This window comes from Hyperolius riggenbachi, chromosome 5, assembly GCF_040937935.1.
Source record: "Hyperolius riggenbachi isolate aHypRig1 chromosome 5, aHypRig1.pri, whole genome shotgun sequence".
NCBI classification, from domain to species: domain Eukaryota; kingdom Metazoa; phylum Chordata; class Amphibia; order Anura; family Hyperoliidae; genus Hyperolius; species Hyperolius riggenbachi.
In genome coordinates, this window is record NC_090650.1 from 285,822,455 (window position 1) to 285,843,508 (window position 21,054).

General features: G+C 37.1%; 1 protein-coding gene across 5 annotated transcripts; it reads right to left on the minus strand.

Annotated features, from left to right (window-relative positions):
- Nucleotides 1–573: 573 nt before the first annotated feature.
- On the minus strand, nucleotides 574–20,798 carry SALL3 (spalt like transcription factor 3). Of its 5 annotated transcripts, XM_068237049.1 has the most exons (5): nucleotides 18,624–18,703; nucleotides 12,212–12,286; nucleotides 6,012–8,960; nucleotides 5,455–5,795; nucleotides 574–1,881 (listed from the first exon to the last, which is right to left on the minus strand). In XM_068237049.1, exons 2-5 carry the CDS (start codon nucleotides 12,264–12,266, stop codon nucleotides 1,450–1,452), a joined length of 3,777 nt encoding a protein of 1,258 aa, XP_068093150.1. In that variant the 5' UTR covers nucleotides 12,267–12,286; nucleotides 18,624–18,703; the 3' UTR covers nucleotides 574–1,449. The 5 variants fall into 5 exon arrangements, with proteins under 5 accessions (XP_068093150.1, XP_068093148.1, XP_068093147.1 ...); XM_068237047.1 differs by lacking the exons at nucleotides 12,212–12,286; nucleotides 18,624–18,703 and adding an exon at nucleotides 19,429–20,798; XM_068237046.1 differs by lacking the exon at nucleotides 12,212–12,286 and having other exon boundaries at nucleotides 18,624–19,058.
- Between the last annotated feature and the right edge of the window lie 256 nt (nucleotides 20,799–21,054).

The following is a 21,054-nucleotide window of genomic DNA, read 5'->3' on the forward strand; positions in this document are numbered from 1 at the left end:
ATCCCGTTTCAAACTTTAACCACCTGCCTGTCATCCAAGACTTGATTTATGTCCATCCAGTTGACAGGTACTACTGGAACTGCAGCTGCAGTGTAAAAGGGGAAAATGGGAGCACAGAACACTTTTAATGATGTTTTGAAGGCAAAAACACTTTTAAATTATCATACAGCTCTTACCTACCCATAGCTAGAGAAACTGATTAAAGCACGTCAAAAGTAACAATTCAAATCCACTTGGAAATCATGTTCAACCCTAAAAAGCTGATGAAGAACCAGTATTTTTTTCCATTTTAAGTTATTATTTCTAACACTCTTTCTTAAATGCACCATTCTGTAGTCAAATCCTTAAAAAATAGTAATACAGATAATAATGGGAAACCTATAACACTTTTTTCTTGAATTTTTTTCTTGCTGTATTTACTTGAGTTGCTTTTGATCAAATCAACTATTTTAAATAGTTTACATATTTGTTCATCTTTTTTTTTTTACTTCTAGACAAACTTATACAAAATTTTAAAAGTGCAGTCATATAAATTAAAAATTTTCAAGCACATTATACAAACATTACCTTTTATTGTACAGTGAAGTTAACATGGAGATTTTTTTATTCACAGTTTCCTATGGTGTGAATACTTTAGAGTGAAAAAAAAAGTTTTGTAAGTGGATTTTCAACCATTGAACTATTTCTCCACACAACATTTCTCATTTATATTGAACAACTGTCCACATAGCAGCTACAAATATTTAAATAAAAGGATTTGTTACAGATACTCGCACAGGTAAAGCATGCTATCTCCCCAAATAAAATATCACAATTTCATCTGCATTGGAATAAACATAACTGGCTTTAGCAGACAGAATTTGCTAAGAAAAGGGCACAAATTCTGATGTACCTAGCGGTAGAAAATATCGGTACATTTGGGCTTATTTCCTCTTGAGTACCCGCATGAAGTTATTATAAATACTACCAACAAGAATACTGCAATAATACACAGCATCTGCATATACTAAATTGTATATTTAGCATTGTATTAGATTTTTTTACAAACAAATTTCAAGTTTATATCTAATCTGAATAAAACCAGTACATTTTTGGAGACATGGTTTTTACAACAGTTGAACTGATTTTTTCTTGTAGGAAAACAGATCATTGTGTGTAGCCTGAATCAACAAATTCAATTAAATGGGGTTAAAAGTCCAGTCCAGTCATTTTTCAAATGTAAAAGAAAGTACCATGCATGGTCTTGCAAAAAAATAAAATATAAAAAAAAAAAGAAAAAAAAAGAAAATCAACTCTCTTCCGCAACCACAAGATAATGCATTTTTGGGGAAAAGGGACAGTATGTTTTGGATTAGGACACTGTGATAAATGTTCAAAAATCTGTACATTAAATAGTACAACACTTGATAAGCGATTTAAGTCTTCTTTTACTGTCTTTTCTAATAGCACTCAGTTTATACCAATTTCCTTGTTTTCCTCAATAAACCTTGTGAATGGTCGATTTATAATAGAGTCAGTGCCCATTTTGTCCATACTAATGATAGGAGGGGTGCTGCCAGTACGTGCTCGGTCCATTCCACTAGACAGGTTGCCTAATGGTGGGATTGCAGTTCCACCCAAGCTTACTGGGAGCTGGGGAATGCCTCCATTCTGTATAACAGAAATCTCATTGTTTTTCATGGCCAGCCCATTTGTGATAGCAGCAGCATATTGGTTCCAAAAGCTGGGGTCAACATTCATTGCTCGAGCTGCCAAATCCTTTTGAAACATCTCGGAAAACTTCAGTGCATCTCCACCTAACAAAGCCATAGGGTTTTCTACTGAAAGTCTGCGACCACGTCGTGCAGGGGCATTATTCCACATGTGTGTCCCCATATGAACCTAGATATATAAAAAAAAAAGGAAAAGAGGCAAAATATACATTCATAAGTATGTTTTAGCACTATACTGAAAATTACATATGTTTACATGAAACAAAACAAAAAATGAAATAAAATATGTATGTATATATGTGTGTATATATATATATATATATATATATATATATATATATATATATATATATATATAGACACGCACACACACAGACAAATAAACGTCGGTGTATTTGCTAAGCAAATGGTCTTTTAAAGTATTTTTGTTCAATTGCTTACATAGAGGACTGATATGTGCCAGCATTTTCTGATCCCCTTCTATGCATACTGGACTGACTTAAGTGAATGATCTGCATGCAAGAATATTTGTTGATATCATCATATGGATTTGTTGTTACCATGAGATGATATCATATTATTAGGAAATGCAGCTTATCAGGTTTTTGACCATTATTCAGATCTATAGCTTCTGTTCTTTTTCATTTTATATGGAAAATTATTTTGGATTACAACAATAATGCTGGCAATGGTTCTAACATGTCTGTGAATTCTGCAATTATATCTTATAGGCGCACAAAATAATAAAGCCAAGCGTTATTAAATGTCTACTGCAATACTTCCTCTTCTGCACAATATTGTAAAGCAAGAAAACATACAGTAGCAGGCAACACAAACAAAGAACATTTATGTAAAACAAAATTTTCTCCCTCTTCTAAACCTTCAGAAAAAGAGTGCAAGACATGCCATGGCTTGTTCAATATCCAGATGGCTGAGGAATCGTGCCTTGTACCTAGAGGGAGTTGGCAGTGGTGATGAACTCTGTATAGCTAAATCCTATAAATATTTTATTCACCAATGGTAAAAATAATAATTTAGTATAAACACATAAACAAGTTTATTTTAAATGTCTTTGCTAAATTTCTCAGCTCAGGGAAACCTTGCAAGAATGTATTCTACTGATATTAATAAAAAATGAATTACAAAAAAAAAGGTTGAGGCCTATCAAAAGCTGTGGCTCTAAAGATATTTTTTCTAGCTATATGAATATTTTTATGAGTACCGAGTGTACCTACTTTCAGTTTTTGATCGCTCAACAAACACGTAACTGTTGTGTATTTTTTAATACAAAAAAAATTTCAATTTTTAATTTTGTAAGCTCATTTTTAAAAGCCTCTTTGAGCTAAATATCCATTAAAAGAGAGTAACGGCTCCACTCAATTAGGTGCTCACAGAAGGCTAGATTCCAGACTCAAGGGGAGATTACATTTGCCAATTATTCCTTATGGAAGGGTCTCCAAGCAGCATAATGATACTCCTAGTTTTTTGCTGTGTTTTTTTTTTTTTTTTTTTGAGAAGACAACATAGCATGTTGTATCTACTTAGGCCATAATACATTGTAGACATTGTGCTTTTAAGGATCAAAGACATTGAAAATTCAATCCCCTAAACAATGGTATACAGCTAGAACGGACAACTCTAAATCCCATGGCTGTAAAAGAATATTTTTTGGAGCTAAGCTCTCTGTATTAAAAAAGATATAAGGTATTAGTGTTAGACATGCAAATTAAACATATTCAAAACCAGGGTAGGAAGGAAAATTAATCATATCTATCACAAGTAATATTGCTAGCCTTTAAATGTGATAATACAGTATGAATTTTAGTCCCAAAATATAGAGAATAAAATACTGCTTGTTAGTTCCATTTAGCTATGTCGAAAATATATCAGAAATTTGTCTTTAGAGTTCTTAAAAATCTGATGGAAAATATTCTCTTTCTTACCCTGTGATTGCACAGTTGTGAGTTCCGCAAGAACTAGTTTCACACATACACACAGAGGCAGTGACATAAATGATGCTGGTATTCAAATTAGCAGGGTTACATTAAATCATGGTTTCTCAAACCTGGTCTCAAGTCCCACCAGCATTGCACATTTTGTTGGATATCCAGAAAGGTAGTCAATTTTTTTTGTTGAGGCACCAGTCATCCCACCTGTTCTCAAGTAAGGTTACCTACAAAATGTGCACTGTTGGAGGAACTTGAACACAGGTCTGAAAAAAAAAAACTGCAACAAGGAATATATCAAACGTCCCATTGCTGTGTTTTACTACTTAGCAGTATTTTGGGTAGCAATGTTTTATGACAAATGCCATTGTCACAACAAAAGTGCTATAAATGACAGGACTGACCTTCAAATGTGAAGCTGTATTCATAGGGACCAATAAACCTTGAAAAGTATACATACAAATGAAATAGCAACTGCAGCTGCACGTAGATTAGAGACTATATTAATCATCATTCAAGGGATCATCTGCAGCACGTGCATACAGTGTTCTCATACGTTTAAAGCATTTGGGGCACAACTAAACTCTGAAGTTCTTGGCAGCTTTCAGAACGTTATATCATAAATGGAAGTTTTTCCGCACACTTGCAATAACTGAGTGTGCTAAGGTACGGAAACAATTGCATAGTTAGAATAAAGATGCCCATGTGTAAAAAGCACCACTCAATTTTAAGGTAATGCAAAAAATAAAATACAATGTTTATTATATCATATTATACAATAAACAAAAACTCCATGATCAATTCATAAAAATAAAAACAAATTCATATGTGCAAAAAAGAGACCCTGCAACATGAACAGGGATCAGCCTGTATAGTGAGAGTAAAGTGCATAGTGAAGGAACACGTCACCCAAGATACAAGATATATTTAAAGAACGGGCGATGACGAAAAGGCAGTGAGGAACCGAGACTCCCGACAGACCCCACAAGTATGGCACCCTACTTTCTCAAGAGGAGAGGAACATTTGTTTTGAACACATGAATTGCATGGTTTATTTGACATTAATTGTACCTTTTCTAGCACTTTATTCATTCACTGTTGTTTGATTTATGCACAAGCACTTTAGCATGGTCTTCTGACCCAGATCCATCTACCTTTTTGCATAATATTGAACCCGGGTTCACTCACTTAGGGGGTCAATTATGAATGCAGGATGATTCATTATTGCAAAATACAGATTTCTGGGCACAGGAATTATTGCAATATACATATTTCTGGGCACAGGAATTGATTAGTGGTTATTATATTCATGGCAGTCATTGTTAATTTGGGGGATTTTTTTAATATTGTTTTTTAATTTTATGAACAGAGTAACCAAGCAGCTCGGGATGACCCAAAACCACTAGGAAAGTATCGGGGACTAAAAGAGACCAAAAAGCCCTCCTACTAAAAAGCAATGCTTAGTGTGTTTTGCATTGTTAAAACAGAAGTTATTTGCAAATAATTTCTGTTTTAAGAAGGCAAAACACACTAAGCATTATTGTTATGAACTGATCAATCGTGGAGTTATTGATTATTGTATAATATTTTTGCATTACCTTAAAATTGAGTGGTGCTTTTTCTTCATGGGCATATTTTCTCTAACTATGAGAATGGTATATCATGTGCATTATGACATGGCATTGACATTTGCAACTATGCAAATGTGAGAACTTTTAAATACTGAGCTGACAAATTCCCCCCCTCCCCCCAATTCCTAAGGTTTCTTTTGTATGACTAGAGAGATGTCACCTTACCTTAAGATTCCCTTTTGTGGTAAATGCTCTACCACAGATTGTGCAACCAAATGGCTTTTCACCAGTATGAGTACGTTCATGTATCTGTAGTGCACTTGCTGAAGAGAAGGTCTTCCCACAGGAGTGACAGTTGTGCTGCTTGGGCGTTCGTCGTGGAGGGGGTGCCAGCATAGGAGTGATGCCTGGGCTCATCGCTGTCTGTGGTGCAGCAGGAACCTGGATTCCGGCTGGAAGGTGGGAACCTTCACCCAGTGAGATCGGCTTGGTGTGACCATTCACTTCCATTTTGATCATGGCAGGCGCTGTGCTGGTGACCAGGCTAGTAGTGGTTTGGCTGGGACCTAGAGTAAAGTTGGGTTCAAATAACTGAGATGGGAGCTCTTTCAATTTGTGTGTCAGTAAGTGTTGTTTTAAATTACCCATAGTGGAACACCCACGACTGCAGACTGTACAAATATATGGCCGTTCTTTAGTATGGCTGCGGTAGTGAATTTCCAATGCACTTTTGCAAGCAAAAGGCTTGCCACAGATATTACAAACAGTACTTTTAAACTTACCACGTTCTCTGCTCAGGAACAGCAGGCTAAAAGGAGCCTCTTCTTTGATGATTGGTCTCACAGGAGTGGTAGATGTCAGATCCAGTGCACCTTCAGTTACAGGAGCAGGTATGGGACTGTCAGGCTTTTCTGTTTTAAGATGTAATTCTGGTGGTTCTTCTTGATTCACTGCATGTGGAGATTTTGATCTTATGCTTTCACTGTGACTATGTGCAGGTGACAAAACTTGCATTGATGACGAAGACTCGGACATTGCTGGGCTACCTGCACTGTGGCTCTCAAGATCCCCCGCTGCTGATGAAGAATCATTGCTTAAGCGATCACTTTCACCAGAACCATTTTCTAAATTTTTTAAGCCGATAAACTGCTGGGCTGTCATTACAGAGTCAATCATTTTCATCTGATTTTCTAAAGCAGCTATACTTGAAATAACAGTGGGGGGTGAGGCTGGCGATGATTCAGAGAATGGCATTAGTGGTTTTGATGTATCAGTTGACGTATCTTTCATGTCTAGGTCATCATCTAAAGAATTGTCATCAAAGTCCTCATCATAATTGCTCATTGTTTCAAGATTCTTATCATCGTAAAGCTCAGAGTCCATTGCATCTTGGAAGCCCTCTGGTAAAGGGGTGTTTGGAATCTGTCCACCCATATGCATACGGATATGTTGCTGCAAAACAACAGCATTTGTAAACTTTTTCTGACAAATGGGACATGAATGCTGAACTCTTAGTGGTGGCTTTGACCGATGGACGCCAAAATGAGTTTTTAAATTGCCTTTAGTAGTAAATGCACGTCCACAAATTTTGCATTTAAATGGTCTTTCGCCTGTATGCGTTCTGTAATGCATCTTAAGCGCACTCTGACAGCTAAGGACTCTGTGACAAATTACACACTGGTTTGGGTCTGTCATCTTTTTATCAATGTTCTCAACTAGTTGTTGCAGCTTTGATGTTTCAGATGTTTGCATAGACTCCAGAAGCCCACCAAATGGAAATTTTGCCTTGAACTGATCAGACATTACTGGAAGCACAGGGTTAGGGAGGCTTGTAGAAGTACTAGTGTCTGTAAGAGGGGCAATAGCTGTGGAAGCTGTGGTGACAGGAGATGATAATTGTCCAGTAACAGGTTGCTCACAAGTTCTTGGAATTGTAGGGGGAAGGACAATGGGCTCAGTTTTTGGAACAGCAGTGGTTACTGTCAGGGCAGACTGGGAAGATTCGCAAGAGGTGACCAAGCAAGGATCAAGGTGATTTATATGTGGTGACATAGAGTTACATTCACTGGAAGTGGGAGATGGCCTTTGTGGTGATCTGTTTATTGGGGTAATACTTGGTGAGTCACCATAGTTATTAACACCTGGAATTGTGGGAGGAAGTTGTAACCCAATGGATGTCGAAATAGTTGGTAATACAGGTTTGCTATCTAACCATGTTGTAACTGGCTTTTCAGGAGGAAGTGACATTCCATATGGTATTCCAGAACTAGTAGGGACATTGTCAAGGTATTCTGGAACAGGGTAGGGATTCATTTGGATATGGGGATATTTCTCTTTGTGCCTTTGAAAATGAACTTTTAGATTGCCTTTTGTGGAAAAACGGTTTCCACATATATTACATTTAAATGGCCTTTCACCTGTATGAGAGCGCAAGTGAATTTGTAAAGCACTATCACTTCCAAAGACCTTGGCACAGAACCGACATTTATGTTTAAAAAATGGGTCTTCAGTTGATTTTGTCTCAAATACTGATACATTTGGTGGCTTTCCCTTACGATGTTTCATGAGTGCTGAAAGAGGGTCTAATGCATTAGCTGTTGCTGCTATGCTGGCAAGTGGATTGGGGAAGATCACACTATTTGAGGAGCTCTGAGGTAGAAGTGGGCTTGGCAAACTTGAAGGCGAGGTTAGGATATTTCCATGTCCAATAGATGGAGGGGTGGAGGAGCTTTGCGGAAGAGATGAATTAGTTGTATTATTAGGAATGGGGCTAGGAGTTACAGATGCTGATTTAACATTAGTTGATAATGATGTACTTGACTCAGTAGGTGTACAAGAGACAGAACATGGAATATTTGGGGTACTCGCTCCAGAGGCAGGCTGTGATGTATGGTGTAAGTTTTCAAATGAGGGTGCTTGGTTGCTAGGTACTGCTCCTGGAAGTGTTGGTGGGACTATAGGTGCTAGCTGTAGGGGTGCATGTGTGGTAAAACCTTGCAACTGACTAGATGTAGGAACTGGAGGATTTTGAGTTGGGGCTGGAATGGGTAGTGGAGGACGCAGTGTCTGGTGGTTCATAAGTGCTACCTGACTCCGTATTTGTTCAATGAGTTGCAGTTGGTGAATCTGCTGCTGTTGCAGTGCCATTAATTGTTCTAGAATCATTGGAATAGCCATTGCTGTAGCTGCAGTGGCAGCGCTGGTACCACCTACACACCGTGCATTCTGTGAAAACTGTGCAACTGCTACTTTTGTACTTTGCAAAGTCTCTAATGTAACATTAGTGTTTGGCATGTTGTAATTATTCATGGAAGATGGATCAGCTATCTGACTCTGAGGTAGAGGACTAGTGTTATTTGAGGCTTCTTGACTTGGAAAGTTCTTTTCTTCTGTGGTTTCAACCTCCATGGGTTCCTCTTCCTTCTCCGTTTCTTTTACAGCACATGTGTCATTATTTTCTATCTGGACTGATTCCTCTGCAGCTTCACTCTCTGCGTGATCACTTTGAGAACTTACAGGAGAGGGCTCAGGGAACTCTTCTGAAGGTGTTGCTGCTATATCATCATTTACAATTAAAACAAGGGGGTTTTTAGTGCAGGCCTTCTTGTGCTCTAAAAAGTCTGACCATTTGAAGAATTCAGCACAACATTTTTCACAAACGTTGGTCTCCTCACTTCCACTTCGACTTTCATTCCCGCTATCACCGTCATCTGCTCCTTCCCCAGGTACAGCTAGGAGTAAATGAAAAGATTGCGTAAGCTATTAAGCTGAAAGATAAACCACTCTACATTTGAAAATTTTGCACAAGTAAAATCAATACTTTTTATTTTGTACAAATTACCCTTACTTCAACCATTTTCAAGCCCTGTGTTAGTGTTCTATGACTCCTTATACCTAGCTAATAATTTTCTTTACACAATCCATCAAATTATGAAGCTCTATCAATTGTGGATACTGCTTCTTAATGAAATTCCATAGAAGGCATTGATTTCCAATATTTTCATACAATTCACAGCAACCTTGTCTGTTGGGTACAAATCAAGCTTTTGATGGGCTCATTAGGATTCCCCTTTAGCATCAAGCTTCCTAATTTCCAGTAAAATTAGAGATGCCTTTGCCAGTTCAGTTAACATTGCTAAACTAATCTGTAACCTTTCAAACCTGAAGCAGTACTTGACAACACATACTGAACCTCTGTTACTCAAATGTGCTCTGACTGCATAGATGTATTATCTATATACTAAGATGAGACACCTCAGATTGTATGTAATTTCACTTTACTGCGTAATTAACCAAAAATTAAATTCACCTTTTGGAAAAATTTCTGTGAAATTAAATGGCAATCAAATGTGGATTAAATGCTATTTTAAAAGATCAGCTGAAGATAAATTCAATCCTATTTACTCTCTAAATGGGCTCACTATTAATATATCATTTCTGTTTTGTTGCACTTTAATACAACAACAATGTAAGTGGCTGAAAACGAAGCCTTTGGCCTGGACCAAAGAAGTATTACAAAGATATTTAATGTGACCAAATATACATTAAGTTCTAGGTATAAATTGCAGCTTCGCTATAAGAATAGAAGACAGTTAACTGCTAGTTCTCTTCAAAAATAATTGATGCTGTCAAATGCCATATTTTGTTAAATGAAAAGTAAAATTACATGTTATTGCGACCAAGCATCGAGTTCACAGATTTGTGAACAAACTAAGAATTACATATTTTAAATACATTTCTGCTGACATGTTTAAACATAAGTATGCTCTAGTCAGACACACGTTTTGTACCTATTTTCATCTATTCTTATAGAAAGGCTCTGTAAATTATATGCTTGTGCCATTGCAGAAAACCCACTAATTGGTTACACATGTTTAATTACTGTTGTAGGCAGTCACTTCCTCTGACTTGCGTTACCCTCTTGTACTGAATAACAAGCATGTTTAATGAACAGAATTCTAATTCACACCTGATCAAATAAATAGCTGTGCTGGAATGAGGAATGAACATATAAAAAACATTTCTAGTATTTTAAAAGCTACACAGTAGGAATGCACACATATTACTCAGAAGCTTCAATAGCCTTGTCAGGATATTACAGACATAAACCATTTTTTTCACGTGATGAGACAAAAGACAGTAGCAACAAACTAATTACATATAGGGGAAAGATCCGAAAATTCCAGTCATACTGTTATAAAAAATATTTCTTAGGTTAATTGTGTTAAACCCCATGAAATCAGACTCACATGAAAGTTATGATTAAGTATAATTTCTTCTAATCTAAAACTGGCAAATATAAAGCAAAGATTAATAGTAGTAGAGACTTCCCTATATATTATTAATATATTATTGTTGTTCACTGAATTTATAAAGATGGTGGAAAGTATAAAATTGATGAATATATATATATATATATATATATATATATATATATATATATATATATATATATATATATATCATACATGACTTCAAGGAATATGTTTTAAACGCTAGAGTGAAAAAGGATTATCACCCAATAAATTGCCAAAGAAAAATGAAAATATAGTCTGGTGGTTATTTCGGCAATCTATTCTTAACCTAAGCTTAAAATGGCAGGGTTAAATATAATACCCTTATATTCAACCATGCAATAATCCAAAAGAGTATTAACAATTAATAGACACCGGCAATAATTAATAAATTACATCAGAATGTTTTATGTGTGTGTGTGTGTGTGTGTGTGTGTGTGTGTGTGTGTGTGTGTGTGTGTGTGTGTATACACATATATACACGCACACATACCCACACACAAACACATACGCACACAAAAATAGCGAAGCATAGCGTCAGACACAAGAATGTCCAATGCAAACCTTAGGCAGTTCTCTTTTCAATGTGCTTATGCAGTTACGTTGTATGTAACCCTGAGACCAGCTGTGCTGCATTTTTTTTTGCAAATCAAACACACTATCGTGTTCAGAATTGTTCACTTAGAAATGGTTTTGTTTTATAGCAGTTTAAAAGTAAAAGAGGCATGTTTCCCTTTAAGTGATTTCCTGTAGAATTGGATGAATTAACACTGCCAGTCTTGTTTTGAATTTGAATGTATTCTTGTGAAATAGTAGTGTGCTGATTTACCTCTGTTCCTCTAAACAAGGAAGACAGTAGTGCTCACCATTCGCATCTAGGTATCAGCATCACCAGATTGTAAAAATGGCCAACGTCCATCCCAAAATAGCATTATTGATATATAAATTATAAGAACGTGTTATAAACAAAAGATGTCACAGCATTGTTATAGTACTAAAGTAGAAACAGTGTTTTATAACTTTTGTTAGTATGCCATTTAAAAACTAAAAGGTGTGATATACAAACTTGCGTAATTAGGTGTACCTTACCCGTTGTGGGATTCTACACAACAAACTATACTGTTCTGTACAGTGAGCAAAAATAGCAATACATCAATATACAAAATGCTTTCTTTATTTAGCATAGAGCAATATTAGCCCATTTCAGAGAAAATAAAAGACATCTCACAGTAAATGTCCTCTACATTTATATATAAGAACATTTATGTGGGACACGTCAGCCAATACAGATATTTAAGATCAGCTGTATTTCCCATTAAGTTAAGTAAAATTTGAGTAAGTGAGAAGTGTCACAGACACCGAAGAACACTATGTTTAGCAGGCCTGTTTAATATTTAATAGTTGCTCCCGGTCTTAATTGGCTTGCTAAATAAAAGCTGATAAAGCAATATCAGTTTATTTGAGCAGCAGGTACAGTATGCTAAAGGCACAGAAAAGGGGAACCATTTTGTTTTTAAGACTCTGTAGCTCTGAAGAAGAAGAAAATATAGGCCTCTAAAGTGTAGCAATGGGAAGAAAGCCCCATACTAAAATTATTCATAGCCAAGAGAACATATATATATATAGTAGGAAATTAGTAAAAGCATTTAAAACTGACTCAAGTATATATAAATAATTCATTTGTTTACCAGTTTTAACTCTGACTTGACAGTGAGCAACATCTCTCATTTTACTTGATTCCATTTTCCGCTAGACTGTAAATGCTTAAGAGAAAAGAACAGTTACTAGTTTGCTGTGAGCTTTAGTTCTTTTGCATTTACACAAAACCAGAAAAGTAATATGAATTAACTCCTGGCAGTTCATAATAACTAATAATAACTAATAGCATATTAGTTATTTGACATAAATAAAACACTTGTCATTGCGCAATATATTCAAAGAGAAATATTCTAATTTTTACTGATAACAATCTAAAATACAAAACGTAAGACACCAAAGAGGGCCAAAGATGGTTCTATAAATCAAAGTTATGGTTCAAACTTTGAATTAATCCTTATTTGAACCAAGGTACGTCAACATCTATGTTACATAGCTGATAATGGTGTTATTTTTATACAATTGCTTCTGACCTGCCTACATTGCACTCTGGTGTGTTTTACACAACTCTGTATCATTTGAATATCTAGGCCCAAATTTTCATACCATGTTTCACCAACTAAAAAACAACAAATTGAGTTTAGTTTATAATTTTAATTTTATACATCTAATATTTGTGGTCATGTCTGTGAAATAAGGGACAATGAAAAATGCATGTAGCCTTTACAATGAAGCATGATGATGTACAGTTACAACAAGTCCATGACATATATGGTAAGATCACAGTGTTGCAGAGCTAACTGCGACACACAAGAATATCCTTTCCCTTTACAGTTTCACTCTGCTAAGACTATATGAGTAGCGAAAATCAGATGTCATGATGCTTTGTATTTATATCAGACATCTCTGCAAAGTGTGACCTTTGGATACTTTTCTGTGCCTGGACACTGTGGATAGTTATTCAAAATGGCTGCATACAGAATGAATTTTGTGACATCGATCTGAACGCTGACAGACTCAACTGAAACATGTTGCTGTATCAAATTTGTGAACTGCCTCTTATGCAAGTGCTCACTTGTTTGCAACAGATTATATTTAAATAAGCATGGTAGGTTTATATTTTCTTCTTACTAGTACATGCTAACACAAATAGGAATAGATCTGTAAGCTGTATATCAAGTAAAAAAGACAACCTATTTAAACTTGGCATTGTTATGGCACATGATGAGTATATAGGTGTACTCTTACACGTGACTTAAGATCCTTCTGCTAAAGCTGCTTTGCTAGATATATTTCTTGATAGTCTGCAAAGCTCATATGACACAAAAGCATGAAATCAATTAGGAAAGCTGGTGCATGTACATGCTAACCTAGCACTAGTTTTGCTGTTTTACATGCAGCTAGTGCATGCATGAATTTTAATAATAGATTGTTAATTTGAGGCAAAAATAAAAGCTTATAAGTTTATATTGGATACATATCCAACTTTTATAACATATTTTTTTCTGGAGATGAAGTTTCCTGAATTCTAGAAAGCAGAGGGCATTTTTTTCTTGCAAATTAAATCTTTTTAACTCTTTATGATGGCCGTGATTCCCATAAAAGAAGATGAATTATCACATACAGAGCCCAAGCTGTGAAACAGGAGGAGACAAATAGAGACCCCTACTGTGTTCAACAATGTAGATGAAATTCCAGACTCAATAGAAATTTTTGCCCTCTTTCAAAGACCACAATGGCTGTCTATATGACAGTGAACAGTGGAGGGCACTATTGCTATGCACAATGTTATAGACCTAGCATATTTAGATTAATCAATTCAGTGGCCTAAATCTCAGAATTTGTTAAGTAACAACCACCTGTGGCATAGTTACCAACTGCCTTATTTTCCCCATTTGCTGTATGTATTCATGAAAGCAATCATTAGCTTTTTAAGCATTCTGCAAACAGAGATATATTTATCCACCCATCTTCAGCCAAATCCCAGATTTAAAAAAAAAAAATCTTACTAATTTAGGAATTCCATATTGTATAGAATGAGTTCAATTCTGTTTTTTTTTAAATGTCTATATTACACATGATACCCAGAAGAAACATCAATTATATTATTTTGGAACAGGTAATACTGAATTGTCGACACACAAAATATATTAAACAAAACATAATACAGTGATAACTGTTTATATAAAACATTGTGACGACTGCACCCAGCTTCAGCATTTTTTTATGTTATTCATGCTGCTGATTACATTTTTTTCTGTAATGGGCATAGAATATAAAATAAAGTGATTTTTACTGTTTTTGTATTCAATCATTGTAGCTTTAAAATAAATATTTGAATAAAAGCTTAATAGTTTTGACAATACCCTTAGGGTACACAATATATCAGACTAAGCCATAGGCTTATTTAACATGAAATTGAATAATTCTAATTGAGTACAGTATGTCATGTAAATTACTCTGTAAAAAAAACATCAAATACATGGCTTGTGGGCTGAAATGCAAAAGATGGGATAATCTTTCCAAAATATTATATATGGCAATTAATTGTATTTAAAAGCTATTCTGTGCTGCAGGTGTTAATTATACAGATATATCTCAGTCGGAATATTGTAAATCCACTGGTGTAATGCCAAAATAATACTGTTAAGGTTTATATGATTATTTACAAGTGTTTATAATAGTATAACGTATTTCACAATTGATAATTTGCAAAGAAAAAGGGTTAATAAGAAACGAGAAATAAATCAAGTAATGACTATACTAGAAAGAAAGTATAAAATGGAGGATGTCATGCAGATGTGTTTAGGTAAAAAAATAAATAAAATAAAAAAAAGCAACAAAAAATATAAAAATCTGCTCACAGTTTGAGTCAAATGAAGTTGCAACTTATTATTTCCTCCTAAGCCAGAAGTATCTGATTTGCCTATTCCTGTAAACACATGAATTAAATTGCGGGGTAGAAACAGAGTTTCCTGTTTAAATAGTTCTCTCTCTCTTTTTTTTTTAACAGAAGATCGGCACATGCTAATCTGCGCTGCATATAGCAAGATCTCTAGGTAACACTCAATTCTAGTGTTAACACTTATCACAACTGAAGCGACCATGCTGCCAAGGTCAACTGCACAGATGTACTAATTGTATTATGAGCTTGACATCTAGTGGCCACCCCTGGCAGGGCAAAACAGGCAAAGGTTAAATCAGCCAGCCTTGTCAAAGCACTTCTAAACACCCACCCTCAGGGACAAGCCATTGGAAACCTGTTGGCACTTTGTGCAGTCCCACCTTTTCAATGTCACCAAACAAAATAAATCTCTAGTGTATGCTGGGCATTAACACTTGGAAACAGGACACTAATGACAATACCTGAAACAAATTAAATGGTTGACTATGTGAATCTGAGAAATTTTGATAGAAAGTAAACATAATAAATAATACAAATCACTTAACACAAAATACACTAGGCCCTTTACATTCAAAAGTACAGCTTGTTTGTTTAGTCGGTTAGGCCACTACAAATGTCACATTTTACAAGATAAGGTATTATAATTTAAGTGAATATGTCTTGCTTAAAATTATTTTTGTGCACGCTGGATTTTTTTTAATGTCAATCTTTTTTGTTTTAATTAAAGCATAATAAATCATTATGTGTTAACCACTTCAGTGTGTTTGAAATATGATACACCTTAATGTTCATCATAGCGAGACTGTGTAAGAATGATTTCATGATAAAATATTCCCCAACTATATCTACAGCTTTAAAATATAATACACTTTAATGTCCATCACAACAAGACTTTGCATAAATAATTTCATTATAAAATATTTCCCAAATATAACTACGGTCTTGTTTTTTTAAAAAAAAGAAATTGGCAATTATATAAGTTAAAATAATTATTTCACTTGATTATGTAATAAATGCGTTATTATGGAATCATCTATTTAAACCAAGATTTTTTTCTTGTTTTAGTTACACAGATTTAACCAGCGCAGCTGATGTTCAATAACCTTCTGGCCACTTTAAGATCAATAGGAAGGCTATGCCAGGATTAGCTCTACATGATGAGGAAACCTGACCCACTTTTTCCAGATTTCACTCGCATTGCATATAAAAATAATCACTTGTTTAACAAATTCTTAATTGTTAATGGTGTACTGTTCACCTCTGTACTAGCTAGTGAAACTGAATACTTATCTAAGAACAATTATGTAATGTAAAAGTTTTTTCTTTAATACAGGCTACTATAGCATCTCATTGTTATTCAGCATTCATCAGAGCAGCCAAGAATGACAAAAAAGATGCTTGTCTCTAGCTGTAATGTAAGCGAGTTTAAGTCCTTCCACTTGCTTGTGCTGGTTACTTCTCCTATCTTGCTGATAGAACCATATATACAATGGAAGTCACTTAAAGTGACATCTATATTGGCTGTACACACTTTCTTTGGAACCTAAATATTTTCTCTTGCTTTTAATTATAACATTGTTTCATAAGGTGCCATGAAATGCTTTAAAACATTATGCACATTATTTTATTACCGTTCCAAACTTTACTTTCACTAACTGAATTATCTAAACATTTTATTATTTCCTTTCTAAGATTAAATGCCACACACCCTACGATGACACCATTATGACTGTTGTGTTTACATTGGTAACGTAAACACACAATACAAAAAATCAGCTGCATTGCTGGGGATAAAACTGCACATTAATTTTGCACAAGTAAATTAATTTACATCTAGGCCATTCATAAATTTGTGATACTTTGTTAGTGTAAAAATAAACAAACCAGCAACTAACTTGGAATCTATATTTGGCTTGATGCGTACAAGATTATTTCAAAACAAAGAAAACATGGAATACCGTATATATATATATATATATATATATATATATATATATATATATTACAATACAGTACTTACTTCCCTTTAGGAAATGTTATCACATAAGATGCTTACAATGATGTAAATATGTTATCGTAATTGTTAAAAAAAATCTCGGCAAGTGAATAAATAGTAGGCTTTTGTATAAAGTTAACACTTATAATTGTTCATATAGTTTGGTTGCTTGTTATCCTGTACACATTACACTGTGTCTAGATCACCTTTTAAGAATCACTAAAATAAATATCTAACATAAGCAAAAGAAAACAAAAATAGTAATATCTAGTTTTGTAGTAAAGCTGAAATAGTTTGTATCGCTGCACAGAATATTTTATGTTTCTAGTTAATTTCTGATGTTTAAAACAAATTTTTGTAGTTAATATTTTTTTCAATAAGAATTGGTTTATCATAGGTCACTCTGCATTTTTTAAGGGTTATTTAGTTTCATTTTTGAGCCTTCACTGAAAGGACATTTTAAGCTATTCAGACCCCACAATAATCAGGCTTCAAAAATCCTCACTGGGATGCAATGTAACCCTTTTGATGGAAAGGCTGTCTTTCTCATTCTGTAGAAATAAATCCATTCATTTGATCATGTAGTCATTGAGTGCAATACAAAACAAACCAAGTGTAAGAAATGCTAAGTGATGAAGTAAACAAAAAACCATTTCCATGACAAAAAAGATCCTTTTGCTCCTAATCTACCCACCATATGCAAGCATTTCTTTTTTAGCATATCTCCTTCTCTAATCTCTACTGACACAGCCTACACAGATAAGACTAATTCTGACCATAAAAAAAAAGTTTCCAAGAAAGATACTTTATTCCACAAATCCAGGAAACTCTGCTGAAGCCTGACAATGACTTGTTCTGTTTGGTGAAATAAAAGAGAGCATCTGGAAAGTGCAGCCTCAAAGGATATGCACCAAGGCCTTTCCTCCTATTTCTCCTCTGTTATTAGAGAGGGATGATATGGCTACTTGGAGGCAAAAAACCTGCCTAATTGTCCAAAGGCAGATGTGTACGCTCCAATGCTATCATAACCCACCCCAGCTATGGAATATTTAGGTAAAATGTGTCTAAAAAAGGCTACAGAAAGTCTCTTTCTGACAAATTTTCTCAGTCTATCATATTCAATTACCACTAGAATGTTTATCACTTCTCTTATATGTAGGGCCTTAAATGTCTAGGTCACCTTGGTATCGGAAACAAATGATGAAAGACATGAAACTAGTACATTATAAAGCTAAAACAAAAACATTACATGCCTGTGACTCTTGATTATAAAATGTTGCATAGCTTTAAAATACAAACTATAAACCTTTTAAATACTAGGAAATATATGTGTTAAAAGGTCAGTCAGGCTCAGTTAGAGGTAGTGAGAGACCATGCACTGACAATGGGATGGTGGCAGCAGGTCCAGGGTCTGGAGAAACGTATGAGAGCAGCAGTCCATGCAGGACCTCCCTTGCTCTTCTATGGGATCTGTTACTCTTACACCATTTCCACCTCCTCCTGTCCCTTCTAACCTCTTAACCACACGCAGCAGCGCTGCTTCCAAAACAACCCCCCCTGAGTAGCCCCAAACAAACATTAGCTGCCCACGGGATCCCCTCACCTTTGGTTGAACCTGGGAGCAGCTCCCCGGCAGAGAGGGCAGTGGCAGGCATTGAAGCTGCCTCTTCTTGTGTGTGCGTGTGTGTCTCAGACATGAGAATGCACGATGTTTCCGGAAAGGCTTTCACAAGGCTCGATCTTTCTCCATCCCCAAAACAAGATCAGCAAGCCCCCTCCTCCTCCTCCCTTCTCTATTCCCCCAGTACTTGCAGTTGAAGGACACAGACTGAGGAGGATACAAGCTCCCGCTGATCAGTGGAACTTTTGTGCAGCTACTCTTTCTTCTCCACCAAGTGCTCCAACACGAGAGCTCAGCACCTACCTATTGAGTGTACAACCCCCTGCCAATAGCACACAGCCTCTAACACAAGCCTCACACCTCCTCAGCATCAGCAGCAGCAGCACTGAGCACAGCTACTGTCTCCAGCCTGAACTCTTGTTCTGCTGTGCAGGTGGAAACTACTGCTAAACTTCTCACCCATCCAGGGAGGGCAGGCTTTAAATAGAAATGTCAATACTAGGTCCAGGCTAATAAAAAAGCTTTCTGGTTCTCACAGTATTGAAACAATGGTGAAAAGCTTCAAGGCAAAGGGAAAATACAAACAAGCATGTATTGAGTGAATTATAAACCAATCACTTGACTAAAAGGGCATGTATATATAAAAAATAGAGAAGTGATCTCCCCATCCAGACAGCAGGTTGGGATGTTTAGAAGTTGGTCCCAGGACAAGATGTTTAGGTGGAAGTGATTTTTGGGGAAATAATAGTAATAAAAAAAGGCTAGTGCTATAGGTAAGTGCCCTTACCGTTATGGGAGAGCACCTCAGTCCCGATGTCCTCGTCTGATTTCAGATGCTGGGGCTTGGCTTGCTTTCGACGAGACATGCTGCTGCTGGGAACTGGGACTCGTTTCTGCTTTTTTGCAGATACATCAGTGGCAAATAAAAAAAAATTGTTCACAAATAGTCGAGTTGCAAAATTACGGAAATGAGCTGGTGTCGGTGGCGCGCGGATTGCGCATGTCGGTATATAATTGTGATGGTGAATAATGCATCGCGATTAGCGGCGGGGGTGAGAGGGGATTGGCTCTGGGCCAGGGGGACACAGACTGCATATGGAAATGAGGGATGGGCTCAAGCAATTAGCCGCCAAGTGATGTGTCTCCCCTGGCAGCGTGCGGCACAGCGCGGCAGTCCGGTGCCCGGGCCACACTCCTTCCTCCGGAGCATCCTTCTCACTTTACTTGGGGTAGGGAAGGGGGGGGAGGAGGTCTCAGCAGTCACAGCAGTCCCGCTTCCCTCCTGTATTGCCCGGCTTACTTCATCCTTCCCCCACCTGGCGGATCTAATCTTCTGACCCTTCCTGGGCTGCTTTGTGTGAGTGCTCCAGTGCTGCTGCCGCTATTGTGTCTTCCAGCGCAGGAAAGTTTGGAGCTGGCTTCTCCTCTCCTGTAGTCCTGTGATTGTGTTTGGTGAAACTTCCTCCCCGCCCCTCCTCACTCTGTTACTGTTATGTGGCCCTCTCCATGCACACGACCTTGCATTCTAATGCCTTTCACCTTCCTCTGCTGCTTTTTGGCCTGCCCCCCACCCTCTGGCAGTCCGCGGGTAAGGCTGGAGCAGTTAGTGGACGAAGCAGCAGCCCGGAGCAGGCAGTCAGGGATCACGTCCGACCATCCATCGATCTAGTGGAAAGAGGGGGGGGGGGGGGGCAATAATATGTATTTATTTATTTATTTGGGCTGCCGAGTGATTGATCTGCGCCCTGGGACTCTGGATGGGGGGTTGCTGGGGGGAGACTCATAAAAATCTATTGCAATCTCAAATGTATCTAAAGCAGGGGAGACCCTCCAAGTTGGATTCTCTGCCTGGCTTTGTGTTACGGGATGTTTGTGTGAAGTCTTCACATCAGCAGTGGTGGTGGATGGCTTTGCCCAGGCAGGGAGGGGGGCTTGCTGGTAAGAAAGTGCTCCTGTGTTAAGTGCTGAGGATGAACTGGTGGATGAGGTGGCCCAGGCCGTGTCCCTGCTGAGTCCTGTCACTTGCTGGCTGCTCAGTGTCACCTGTCTTCACCGCAATGTATCCTCCAAGGTGCGCTGGGGAGACCCTCTGCAGCCGCTGTGTGGACCCTCTGAGCAGCAGCACACTTTCCACTCTCCCAGCAGCAGCCGTCCTCCTGTTTCCCGAGCAGGAGAGGGGTGGGCCCTGATGGCTTATGCGGTGGGTGGTGAACTAGATGGGAGGGGAGCCAGGTTAAGCTAAAAAGTGAAGCACTTGTATGATGCTCACCCTCCCCTCTCACACGCGCACATCAGGGGCGTATGTTGGCTATTGAGAGTGGGTGTTAGAGGATTTCCCAACTACTAATATGGAGCATGTGCTAGCAGACAGTAGACATCAGGTAGCTGTATCTGACACCCACTTGATAGGCTC

What these genes read in the sequence shown, in the direction of transcription:
- SALL3 (XM_068237045.1), bottom strand. Translation starts at nt 18,717, where the DNA reads ATGTCTGAGACACACACGCACACACAAGAAGAGGCAGCTTCAATGCCT. An exon ending in GCTCCCAGGTTCAACCAAAG is followed by an intron (nt 8,961 to 18,623) that starts GTGAGGGGATCC and finishes ATTTACTCCTAG; the next exon opens with CTGTACCTGGGGAAGGAGCA. An exon ending in CCACAAAAGGGAATCTTAAG is followed by an intron (nt 1,882 to 5,454) that starts GTAAGGTGACAT and finishes TTATATATCTAG; the next exon opens with GTTCATATGGGGACACACAT.